Source organism: Calypte anna, chromosome 1 (assembly GCF_003957555.1).
Source record: "Calypte anna isolate BGI_N300 chromosome 1, bCalAnn1_v1.p, whole genome shotgun sequence".
Taxonomy (NCBI): Eukaryota; Metazoa; Chordata; class Aves; order Apodiformes; family Trochilidae; genus Calypte; species Calypte anna.
The window spans coordinates 32,279,019-32,291,405 of NC_044244.1; the positions used below are offsets into that span (position 1 = coordinate 32,279,019).

General features: G+C 40.4%; 1 protein-coding gene across 1 annotated transcript in view; it reads right to left on the reverse strand.

The window, feature by feature from the left end:
• The window catches only part of TAFA2 (TAFA chemokine like family member 2), a 305,923-nt gene that overhangs the window by 166,122 nt on the left and 127,414 nt on the right, over positions 1 to 12,387 (reverse strand). Inside the window, 1 exon segment of the mRNA XM_030468998.1 lies at positions 6,738 to 6,844. Coding sequence (XP_030324858.1) covers positions 6,738 to 6,843 — 106 coding nt within the window. The 5' untranslated portion in view covers position 6,844.

The window sequence follows — 12,387 nt, forward strand, 5'->3', positions numbered from 1 at the left end:
ACAGGGTAAAATGCTCAACAGAAAGGACAGAAGCACACTCTTACCGAAATTCTGGAACTTCATGATTAAGGTACTTCTACAAAAAGGCAAAGGGTTTGAATACTTCAGAGCTCTCCCATGCATCAGGTAGGGTTATTCTCCCCCAGAAAATAGGCTAGGAATGTGTATCTCAAACAACAAATTTATAGGCAACTTGCCTGAATTAAGTAAACTAAACAGCCTTACATTACTGCAATGTTTTTTTGGTATTTACCCAGGCCTCTGAACCTTGCTGTCAGTAACCTGCACGGTCTTAATGCAATAACAAGACACTAAAGTCCTTCAGCAGCCCTTCTAAATGATTGTAACCTCTGGCGTGATTCCCAGTAGCAGAACCAAATATATATATTTTCTGCAATGTTTCAGTTGTTATAATGTTTAAGATCTTTTCATAGAATCATACTTTTGATATGATTTTTCATACAAAATAGAATGAGATCAAAGTCAATAAGATGTCTGTGGTTGACCTTTTTTATATGACCAGAACCCCTCAACACAGTCATATCTGGCTCCTTAAGTCCTTTTCTTTCCATCATCTCAACAGACTAGCTGTTTGCCTCCTTACTAGCCTTCTCAGCTGTCCCCTAGTCTGCTCCTGCTGTAGGCTTTCTCTAAGCTAGCCTCCCTCCTTTTCTTATCTGACCACCCATGTCCTATGGATTAGGGTTAGGGTTTCTCACAGCCCATGCAAGATAGTTTCATTCAGTCTGCAGCAAGTGATCAGCACAAGAACAAGGTCCTCTGGTCTGCTGCTTAACATTTAAACATGCAGAAAATCAGAAATAAGCGAAATTAATCAAAAGTGTTCATTTCTACTCAGACATTTTTTTTACTAAACTTCAGGGTACATTCACCCATGCCCATAGCAGATCTTACTGGGATTCCAGAGAGTACAAGCCACTGCTAACATTTAAAGACTGACATTTGAACATGGAGTCACATGTACAGCAAGAGTTACACACATGTGACAAGATGAGTATCAGTCAGTGGATGACTTTAAAGGGAACATTTGGCTAGGAGTAAATATATTTCATGGATCAGGGGATCACCAGTACCTTTGTGGTACAATTCACAACACTAAGTCTGCAAAGCATTGCAGAAGGCTCACCAGCATGCCTCAAGTCTCTGTACTACACATATAAACCCATAAACAGGACATACATCACCCATCAAGCCATCTAAACAGAAGTCTTAACTCACCAGTGAATTTCACCCCTTGTGCATGAAACGGACACGAGGGCACTGAGGCAATGCACACAAGCCATTACCATAGCTTTTAACAAAGTGCTACATTATCTCTCCTCAGAACAAATCAATTCCATGGCCCTGGGGTCAGGTAGAGCTGGGAGGCTGTCACATGCTGATTCAGTGCAGTGTTAGCATCACTGCAGAGAGCCCCATTGAATGCTAGAAGGCACAAGAACAAACTTGCACAACCTCAGCTGTCTACAGAGCCTGAGTCCTCCCACTCACTATGAAGAACCAGGCACAGTTCTGCCCATACTGGTCTATGGTATCACATTTCATTATTTTCATAACTATGAGATTTCATCCCCTAAAAAAAAATTTAAGTTCTCAAAGATGGATGCGGGACTTGCGTTACACTATACAAAGACCTTTGAGGGCTTGTCCCCTTTTTGTTCCATTTTCCTAATAGAAAACATGACAAATCTAGACATAAGACTTCAAAGCAAACAGAAGTGATTAACTGCTCAGAGAAAATAAGATATCTGGGGACAATTATTTACAATTAAGCTGCATTTCTAATTCTGTTTCAAAAAGACTTAAAATATTCTGTCAATTCCTCAGGCTTTCCTGGACTATCCTGCACATTTTATGTGTACCTGGTGACCAAGAAAGAGGATGAAAGTCTATCCATGCCGAAAAATACATTAGCATTACTTGAAAGCTGCTACCACTACCACTGGGTTTCTCATAGCCATACCAGTTCCCATACTCCAGGCACATGTGTGGCACAGGATGGACCCTACACCAAAACACTGGTGCCAGGAGTGCTTCTGCCCTACCCAAGCATCTGAGAAAGGCAGACTCATACAGAAGGGTGATGGGACCAGCAGCTTCAGAGGCTCAGTGACGCCTTCATCCAGCTGGGCTTCAGAACAGCTGCTCCTCTGCAAGTGAATCCAAGATTCATTTTCTCCTTGTGAATAGCAAGACATTCCCTCAGACTTCTGATTTAGTGCGAATTCACTGACAAGTAGAAGCAGCAATTCTACATAAGAAACGATGGAGAGTTTAGTTTGTTTTAACTATACGTTAAGCAGCAGATGAATAAGTTCAGATTCTGAGAGAAATTTTTTTAATGAACAGAAATTATCATGCCTCTCATTCTGGGAAGACCAAAAAGCCTCAATTATTTTATTTGTATTCCTGGAATGTTTTCTTGTTCCATAACAAATTCCTTTTGGCAAGCAAGCATTCATGATTAGCTGTATTTTTAAGCAGCTTTTTATTTTTCCAAGGATTTAAAATTTAATATGAAGTTTACTTGTTTCTGTTTTGTGGAATATTGAATTATGCTTAGATTGGAAAGTGCTCTTAATTGATTTAATTACTTTATTGCATCATCAATCTAAAAAACCTCAGCAACCACAAAAAGCTCAAAGAAACCCAGATTTTGAGTTTTTCATTTTACAGTAGAAACTGTCCCATGGCAGCCACTTGTCTACAAAGTAGTGCTTTTGAGGGGCTATCAGTATATTTCTTGCTCAAAAGGACCACTCCAACATTTTGAACCTTAAGCACAGGCTGTGATACCATGGTCACCAAATCAATTCATGTTCCCTATGACAGAAATAGCAAACAGGCAGTGTTGCTGAATTGACAGCTCCCTGCCTGCCATATCTGTCAGTGAACACCATATGTTTGCACAGGTTTATTTGTTTTCCAAGGGCTAGCAATGAGTAGGAGGATCAGGATCAATCTTATAATAAAATACCCTTATGGATTTCTTTCAGCCACCCTCAAAGTATATCAGTTTTTAGGCTCATAACCTTGACAACATCCTTTTGAAGATTGATATGCCACTCTTACCTGTCTTCTTATACACAGCTACTGCAGCACAAATGGATTTGGTACCGACCGTGGTCTGACTCACAGGTGCATGTGCTCTTGTAAAGAACACATCACCACAGGCAGCATCAGGGTCCCCAGCAAAATGAGAAAGAAAAAGCAGAATTCCTGTTTCTTTCCAGAAGATGGGATAAATGGAATATAAGTATGTGCAGAACCAGGAACTACACAGGAGAGTGCATAACCCTGTGTACAGCAAAAAAGGCAGCTTTGTGCTTTGTTTTAAACAGCATGAATGCTCATCTATTGAGCCACCAATGTTTGTTTGCCTAAAGCCCAGAGAACCTGGGCTGCATCAAAAGAAGTGTGGCCAGTAGGTTGAGGGAGGTTGAGGTGATTCTCCCCCTCTACTCTGCTCCTGTGAAGCTTCAGCCAGAGTATTGAGTTCAGTTCTGGAGCCCCCAACACAAGTAGGACACAGAGCTCTTGGAGCAAGTCCAGAGGAGGGCCACAAAAATGACAGAAGGGCTGAAGCACCCCCCCTATGAAAACAGTCTGAGAGGGATGGGGTTGTTCAGCCTGGAGAACATGAGGTTCTGGGGAGACCCTATAGCAGCCTTCCACTGTCTGAAGAGGGCCTAGATAAAAGCTGGGGAGGGATTTTGTACAAGGGTATGTAGCAATAGGACAAGGGGTAATGGCTTTTAAACTGAAAGCAGGTAAATTTAGGTTAGATATTAGGAAGAAATTCTTCAGAATGAGGTTGGTGATACAGTGGCACAGGTTGCCCAGGGAGGCTGTGCATGCCCCCTCCCTGGAAGTATTCAAGGCCAGGTTGGATGGTACTTTGAGAAACCTTGTCTAGTGGGCTGGGGTTGGAAATACATGATCCAACTCTAACCACTCTACGATCTCTTTTAGCTTTTGAACTTTTTGGCCAGACCAATGAAACTTTAACAATCAACAAAGACAAAGGTATTGGACATGTCTTCAACCCTGCCTTATCAAGAGAAAGAAGGATGGATTTGGTACCTCCGCACATGCTGTCATCTGAAACCCCAGTTTGGAACACTAGTGGTGGCTCACAGAGTCTCATTTCCCATGCCCTGCCTCAGCACTTGTTTTTCTTCCTGCTGGTTTGGGATTTCTCATTTATGATGTATGCCTGAAATATGCTCAACAAGCCTAGAGATGGCCTGTCAGAGTCAGCTGTTTATAACCCTGCTAAAGTCTGTCTAGAGAGCAGAATGCTCATTAAACAATTTTTTCACACATTGACGATCTCTCCTGCTTTTCGTTTTCTTTTACAATAGCCTTCAGAAAAAGAGATGGGTTTAGGAGCTGGTGCAACTGATGCCTAATGTGACTAAGTCAATAGGAAAGTAAAGATTTTTTAAAATTTAGATTATCGATCTTTGAAATCATAAAGGCTCCTTCAAAGTCATTAGGGGTTGTCCTGTCAATATGTTAGTAAGGACTTTTATATATGAAGATTAATGATGTCAGAGATAATTACCACTGAAGAATCTCACATATTTCTCAGTATTTGAAACTCCATGCAAAGGTGAACAGTGTCAGGTTTTCCTTGACTGCACTTTATCTCCGTTTCTACTATTAGAGCAGAGGGAAGATTTTCTGTGACACAATGGGAAGTTAAACTCCCAGTTTCTTTGGAAATCAATGGTAGCTGAGCTGCACAACTCTGATTTGTGCTTTTAAAATAATCCCCTATATACAGTCAGTGCACCTGGTGTGCAGATCTACTTAATCTACAAGCCAAAAATCCTTCTGAATATTTTTTATTTCCAAAAGTCTGAACATGTCCAGTAGTTGCTTTTCTAAATTAAACACTCAAGTCATGCTCCTTCTTATTATTGTTCCCTGCAAGACTTCGTGTATTTTGCTAAAGGGGTGAAAAGTTACAACTTAAAGAGACAGAACCAAAGCTTTCTGTTAACTTGCAGGAATGCAAAGAAGGCCCTACAGATGATAAACTGATTTTCCAGAGGGGTTCATGGCCATATTTTTTTTTACCTAAAACCATCAAATTCAATATTTCTCAAGTTATTTCTGCTCTAAGGCTGGAGCTCAAACAGCAAAATCTGCCCAGATTAATTAATTCATGCTGGGGGTTCCTTTGCATGAATGTATCTGGACAGATAAAAGTGGTGGAGGCTCACTTGATTCTCAATTATGAAGCATTATTTCCCTAAATACTTCTTGAGATTATAATTTGTTTCTATTAAATAGTTGGCGACAGATTTTGCTCATCATTTTCTCAAAAACAGCAGCAAGTATACTTCTGCAAAGTTTGAATTCAATTTAGGCAACCACAGCGTGACCAACTTTTGTGGATGAAATCAATCAAAATGATCTGAGATGGGCTTTTTGATTTTTAGAGAAAGATAATCAGACAAAAGAATTCTGAATTCAGCCTAGGATATCTTGGCTCTTTTCTAGTAGACTAACCTGACAGCACAAAGCTATATCATAGTTCAGAGAGGGAACAAAGGCTGAGCAATGGGTGTCAGTGCTGTTCCTTTCTGGCATGATCCCCATCGTTGGTGGTCTGCAGGACCACATCAGAATCCATTTTGTTTGCAGCCAAATTGCAGCTCACAAAAGACTCACAAAAATGTTTCTGCATGCTGGGGCCCTTGATCAGTGAGTTATTTTGAAGAATACCTTCACACAGCAAAAAAATATCTGGCAGCTACATACAGAAAATACCTGCTCATGAAATCCTGTCATCAGAAGGACCTTTATGAAATGTACATGAGCATAGAGAGAGGAACTCACAGGTGCTATTGGAATCTTTCCTCAGTATTCAACTCCTTAGCTCTTGGTAATGCTCATGTCTCACCCTTACTTTACCCAAGTTGCTAGACTACTCAGCTTTTGAATAAGCAAATAAACAGCCAGTAGACACCATAGGAAGAAGTGGACTTTGAAATCATATTATCCTGCAGGTCATGTTTTAAGTTATATTGGCCTATAAGAAGATACAAGCACGTGAATCTGGAGAGCTTGTTCCTTGCAGTAGGAGTTTACAGAAACACACACAAAAATGGCACCTTTTTACAAGCTTCAATAAACCATCACAGTTTCTGATGGTGTTCATACATTGTAAGGGCCAGAATGAACAGGAGGAAACAAATCTCATATCATCACAAGCCACTGAATTTCCTGGTCCAGTGTAAGGAATGAAGCAACTGTCTTTTTTTTTAGGTGTAGTCATCACACTCGGCACATGTTATCACAAAGTTAGCCTAGACAGATAATTACACACAACAGCAACATATATGTTACAAACAATTGTTTCTTTCTAAGGTTAATTACATTAATTCATTTGTAGCAGGCGTATTTCTTATCTGATATATCTGGGTTTTTTTACTTTACTATCTATATTTTAACATAATTTCAGCTGTTTTCAAAATTGTCTAAAATCAAGGAATGCCAGAAATAGGACAGAAATACTGACATTCTCAAGAAATTAATAAAGTCTATCTGTTGAAAACTCTCCTCCTTTGGTATGATTAGGGGACCAATACCAGAACACACAAATATGCTACAAGGGAAAAAGGCAGCACACACTGGACACTTCTGAATTTCTTGACAGAGACCACAGATATGACAGTATAATAGAAAAGAACAGAATTTCTTACCTTTATGATGATTTGCCCCAGATGCTAATTTCCCCCACAGGGTTACAACAAATATTATTATTAGCAGTTTTCCTTTTGTTGCTTTCTGTAAGTATCTCTTATTCATCCTGAAAATAAAAATACACAAAAATAAATATTTAAGACTTCTTAAAAAAAACAACCATTTTTGTCTTAATTTAAGACAAATTCAATACGTTTTTGTAAGTATCTGGATGAAAACTCTGGAGTCTTAAATTCTGCTTAGCTCTAAATGAGGTATAGAGCATCAGTATAACCTCCCTCCCTGGCCCACCAGTGTTTCTCTATCCTGGTCAACACTATGAAAATTCAGTACCTCCACTCATCAAGTTTTTCCCAGGGCACAAGCACTGTTGTTTTGGGTCAGTGCAGTGGTGTTTTAGAAGCAGGGAGGGCCACAGGGGTGGCTCCTGTGAGAAACGGCTGAAAGGTCGCTCAGTTCCAATCCTGGCCCTTTCTCTGCCCAAGCAGCTATGGGAAGCTGGATGTGCCTCTTCGAGTAACATACTTAAGAAAGAGAAAACGAAACTGCAGAAATATTTTTTAAAAAAAAAATGCCTTTATAGCAGAGGAGAGGTGGTGAGAGCAAGCAATGTCAGAGCAAAGGCACCAAGGTCAGTGAAGAAGAAAGGGGAAGAAGGTAATTGAGCAGAGATTTCCCCTCAGCCCATGGTGAGATAGGAGCTGAGCCCCTGCAGCCCATGGAGGAGCATGGTGGAGCAGTCCCTGAAGGACCACGGTGGGGAAAATGTGGATTTGTAGCCCCTGAAGTGACACAGGTGGACAGATGTGGAGCTGCAGCCATGGAGGACTCCGTGCCAGAGGAGGTGACTGTATTCCCTAACAAGTGTTCAAGACCAGGTTAGATGGGACCTTGAGCAACCTGGTCTAGTGGAAGGTGTCCCTGCTCATGCAGGTGGGTTGGAACTAGATGATCTTTAAGCCCCCTTTCAACCCAAAACATTCTATGATTATATGAACTCCTTTTGGACTGTGTCCACCAGTCATAAGGCAGTAAGGTGAGCAGACCAGCACAGATACCAACCGTCCCACAGAGAAATCATGTTAGGAATACATAAGTGATTTGAGAACCTGAACTGAAAATAAGACAGATTCACTACTCTCCTGTCCATCTTTGGGTGATGAAAATATTTGATTTACTGCACCAAGGGAAATTGCACACAGCTACCCTCATCTTGCTAAGTGATGTTTTTATTGTGACAGCCAGCTATGGTGGTGGTTCAAGCACAAGGTAATACATGACTTATTTCTCAGTAACCTCCTTCAAAGACAAAATACCCTCCACCTGCCAAAAAGACAAGTTTAGGAATGTAGGATCTAGTGCTTGAGGATTAGAGTTGTGCAGAGTGGCAAGCCATATAATAATGAAACCTTCTCTCGCTTTTCAATTTCCATGTAGGAGCCCAAGGGAGTTGGCCAAGAAACAGCTTTGCACAATGGTCATGTTTCTGCTGATAGGCCAATAGGATGATGATGCCTCTTTCAACTCTCTTATCCTAGAAAAGCTCAAATTTGATCACTTGAACAAAATTATTGCTGTTTTGTAATGCCTGGAACTAGGTTGCCTTTCTAAGCAGAAAAAGCTGCACTGCTTCAGTATCGTTGCACATTTGTCTCCTATTAAATCCATAAGAAGCTCAAAGGAATTTAAGAGCATCTCTTTTGCTCTCTTCTTGTACAACGCTATCTTGGGCAACCACAATTCCGTGAAAGGCAGACTGCTCTAATATAGAATTAACCAGTAGCCTGTTCAAAGTCCCAAATCTCATTCCATTCCTTCAAAGCAATTCCTTTTCTCTGAACAAATTGTTCTCTAACAGAACACCACACACTGATAAGGCAGCCCCCAGTCCCCCCCCCCACCCCCCAACTCCACTCATGATTTCCAGAATTGTAACCAGAACTCTTCCCCCAAAACCTCCAATCTTGTTCTCCAGGAGATTGATAAAATCCTGTTAAGCACCAGTAAGTTTCCACACCAGGCTGTGTGGAACAAAAATCTATGACTCAGATTAAGAGCCCAATGAGGAGTGCACCAAAGCCTTTTAAACCTGAATTCAGAGCAAGCAGATCTCAGCAAAAGTCACACATCTGCAGTGTGTTTCCCAGAGGTTCATATATCACATTTATCAAAAAAAAAGAGAGGAGTAAGTAAGTACTATATCTAACATGGTGGATCTGCCCCTGAAAGCCTGACTGATTAATAATCACAGCAGAGGTCACACTGTGCTGTGAACCACACCAAGCTCTGCCTTCTTGCAGTGATTCCAGTGCCTTTGGAGTGTAAACTGCATATTCATCATCAGCTCCAGGTTTATAAAGCACTCAAAGCTCAGGGAAAATATATTATTTGTCACTGTAAATAGGAACAAAAAAAATGAAACTGGAATGCACATTCAGCACAGCTATCTGTGAACAAAATATGAATTAACTCTTTCAATCTTGGATTCTCATATTGCGCCTGTTAGGATGCCGGTGCCCAGTCATCTCTCATTAAAATCAGATTTTTCTTCCTTACCTACCCAATGCTGCTCAAAACCCAGTGGGACTTCCACTATTAAGTAAAGTTGAATCTAATGTAGTTCTTTCCTGGACTCTGCTGATGCCAGATTCTCTCACTGTGCTGTGAGGCTGCCAGCAAATGCAGAGGAGAAAATGCAAATACATAAGGAAAACAGTCGCAAGCAGTGGGACAGAAAATCAACCTATCTGTCTGTCCATCACCCTCAGGGCAGGTGGCAGAGTGAAGATACAAACCTCTGCCCACAGCCAGCACACCAGAGAGGAGTAAGCCAGCAATGAACATAGAAGAGACAGTTATGCAAAGTAAAGCAAGGGCCCCTGCTTTGGCATAGAAAATCTGGGCTCAATGTCATTGGCAGGTTCTCCAATCATGAGAAAAACAATACAGCATTTCTGTACCACAAGTCTCTTATGCTATTCTGCACTATTTATTTCCAGCAATCACCTTCAGAAGGCCAAAAAGTCACAAATTTTTCTTACAGCAGTCCCATGATAGGGACAATTAACTGAAAAGTCAGTGCAAGTAGCAACTCGAGCTTGGGATTAACAGTTCAGAGGCCATTAGGAGAAGTACAAAAAAAAATTCTCAGAATTTAAGGCACTGAAAACATACAACAGCTCCAATAAGAAGCTACAAGACGATTTAAAAATTTAAACTACTTACACAGTATAACATGAGACCTGTGGTCATGTGTGTCCCTCACAACAGTGAGGCCCAGGACACAGAAGTGGCTTCATAAGCACAAACAAGGTAGGAAGCACCCAGCTCTCAGCAGTCCTGGCACACACACACACAGAACCCACACTGCAATATAGACTTAGAATTAAAAAATGAAGGGTTTGTAGTTCAAGAAGCTCAGGTGGCTGGGTTCTCAGCAAAGCAGGCAAACAGGTAGGTATCAAGGAGAGGCCATGAGATAGGCTCAGTATCTGAGTGCATGCATTATCACTTGTGCTCAGAAAAAGTGATGCTGGTTATTTTTTGTGAATTTGCAAAACAGCTCATGATATAGCACTGGAACAAGATAGCGTTTGACCTCAACTCTGAAACATAGCTATTAGCACCTTGCAACTCTGGTCCATGTCAAGTAAGTGCATCCAGGAAATAAAATTCAGTCCATTACTGTACTGTTATTACACTAACATAACAGGCTAAGTTAAACAGAACAAATGAGCTCCCAAATGAGGTCTACTTTTAGTAGAGGTGATGTAGAGCTCCATAGACAAACTATAGCTATTAACCTGAATGGTTTTCTTTGCGAGATATTTCTCTCTTCTATTTGCCTTCTTACTGCAAAACTTCTCCCTTGCTGTGATCCTTACAGCACTCAGTTATGCTACACAAGACAAAAGTGGTCCAAACTGAAAGCAGTCATGCTGTAGGAGATGCCTGCATTTGAATGAAAATTTTACACAAAAATACAAACTTTATGCGTAATGAAAATTTCCTTCAGTTTCTGATCCAAACATATTGGAAACAAACCCAAGAAATTGTCAGCACTTTCATTCAAAAGAGTACAAAAACTGCCATGTTTGAGTTCATTTTTCAATGTGAATAGAGGTAAGGAAAAGGAAAGATAGCTCCTGTTGTGATTTCAAGGACACATTAAAAATAAAAGAAAAATATGTCACCCTTATAATTCACACAGGAAGTGACTGAGTGTGACATGACTGCAATAACCAGCCCTTCACCAACACAGTAACACAACCAGTGAATTCATATACTTTTTTACTTTTGCTCCAAAAGATTCCTTCTTCCTGAGACTAGTTTGCCATTATGGACTCCAGAATAGAGTGTTTTGATGACTAGTGACAAAAATAGGATAAAAACTGCAGAATTTTTTTCTCAGAGGGAAAAAAAATACGCTGCACAGAAGCCTCACAAAGTGCCATGTCAGCCAAAATCCTTCTCCCTGGCCTCTGTGGCCCATCAGAAGCAAACTCTAGATACAGACAGGTTGCACAGGCTCTCATGGCTGCCCCACTTGACTGTCAGCCCTCTCCCAACAGCAGACGTGGCCCAACTATCAAGGTATGTGAAACTGTTGTGTGCAGATGCATATTTTCAATATCACTGCAGCAATGTAGCATCCATAAGCTTTTCAGCTTCTGCTTTCTTCCTTCTTTGCTTCTGGGCTCAGGATCAGCCACCTTTCCAACAGTTCAGAAATAGAGGAGAACCATGTGGGAATTGCCTTACATGGTACAGCCAGTGCTAAATTGCCTTGCTTTCCCATTTTAAGTGAAGTGTAACCTCATGTAATCTTTATTGTTGAGGAGAAAAAAAAAAAAAAAAAAAGAAAAAAAGAAAAAAAAACCCACAAAAAAAACCCCCAAGGAAACAAGGAAATAATAGCTTCCATTCCTCCCTTAAGAGCCTATGCACAACTAAAATTCTCATCTGCTCATCTGTTTCCTAGAAGTAACAGCATTTTGCTCTGTTGCTCCTTTTCTTTCTTTTCTCTACAAACCTCATCTTCTGTGAAGCTGCTGAAAATTCATTCATTCCTGCTTTACATATGTAGAAAGTTTCAGTGCAAGTATAATCCATTTGTCTTCTGCAGACTCATACACCCTATGAATGCGAGTGTTTGTAAAGAAAGATAAGCCTACTTCTGTACTGAATACTGATGAGATGTTTAAGAGAAAAAAAAATGATAGAAAATTAGACCCACATTTTCTTATTTTTCCTTTTATGACAAATATTTCTTCTGTTACTTTAGAGAAACCCTAAATAAGTAGTAGAAATCACTTCTGACCCCAAGTCTCTTGAAGAGAAACACTGCAGTCATTTAAATTATGTTCCATACTGTGTTGAATATTACATTATTTATTAGTTGTGTTAGTTTCTACACCCCGCACAATGCAGGTATTTGCAGTTTTATTTAGTTTTCCCTGTGTAAGCTAATGCAGATTTAAAAATGCCCCTCTGGTGGATAAGGTCACTTTGTAAAAGTAACACTGATGTGACCCCCTTATGTTTGCATATATATAAATTCCCTCTATGACATTCCTGTCATATTTGCTCAGTGAACAAGTAATTTGCCACTCTCATTACTTCAGGTACAAGGTAGCCTGCGAAAATCAA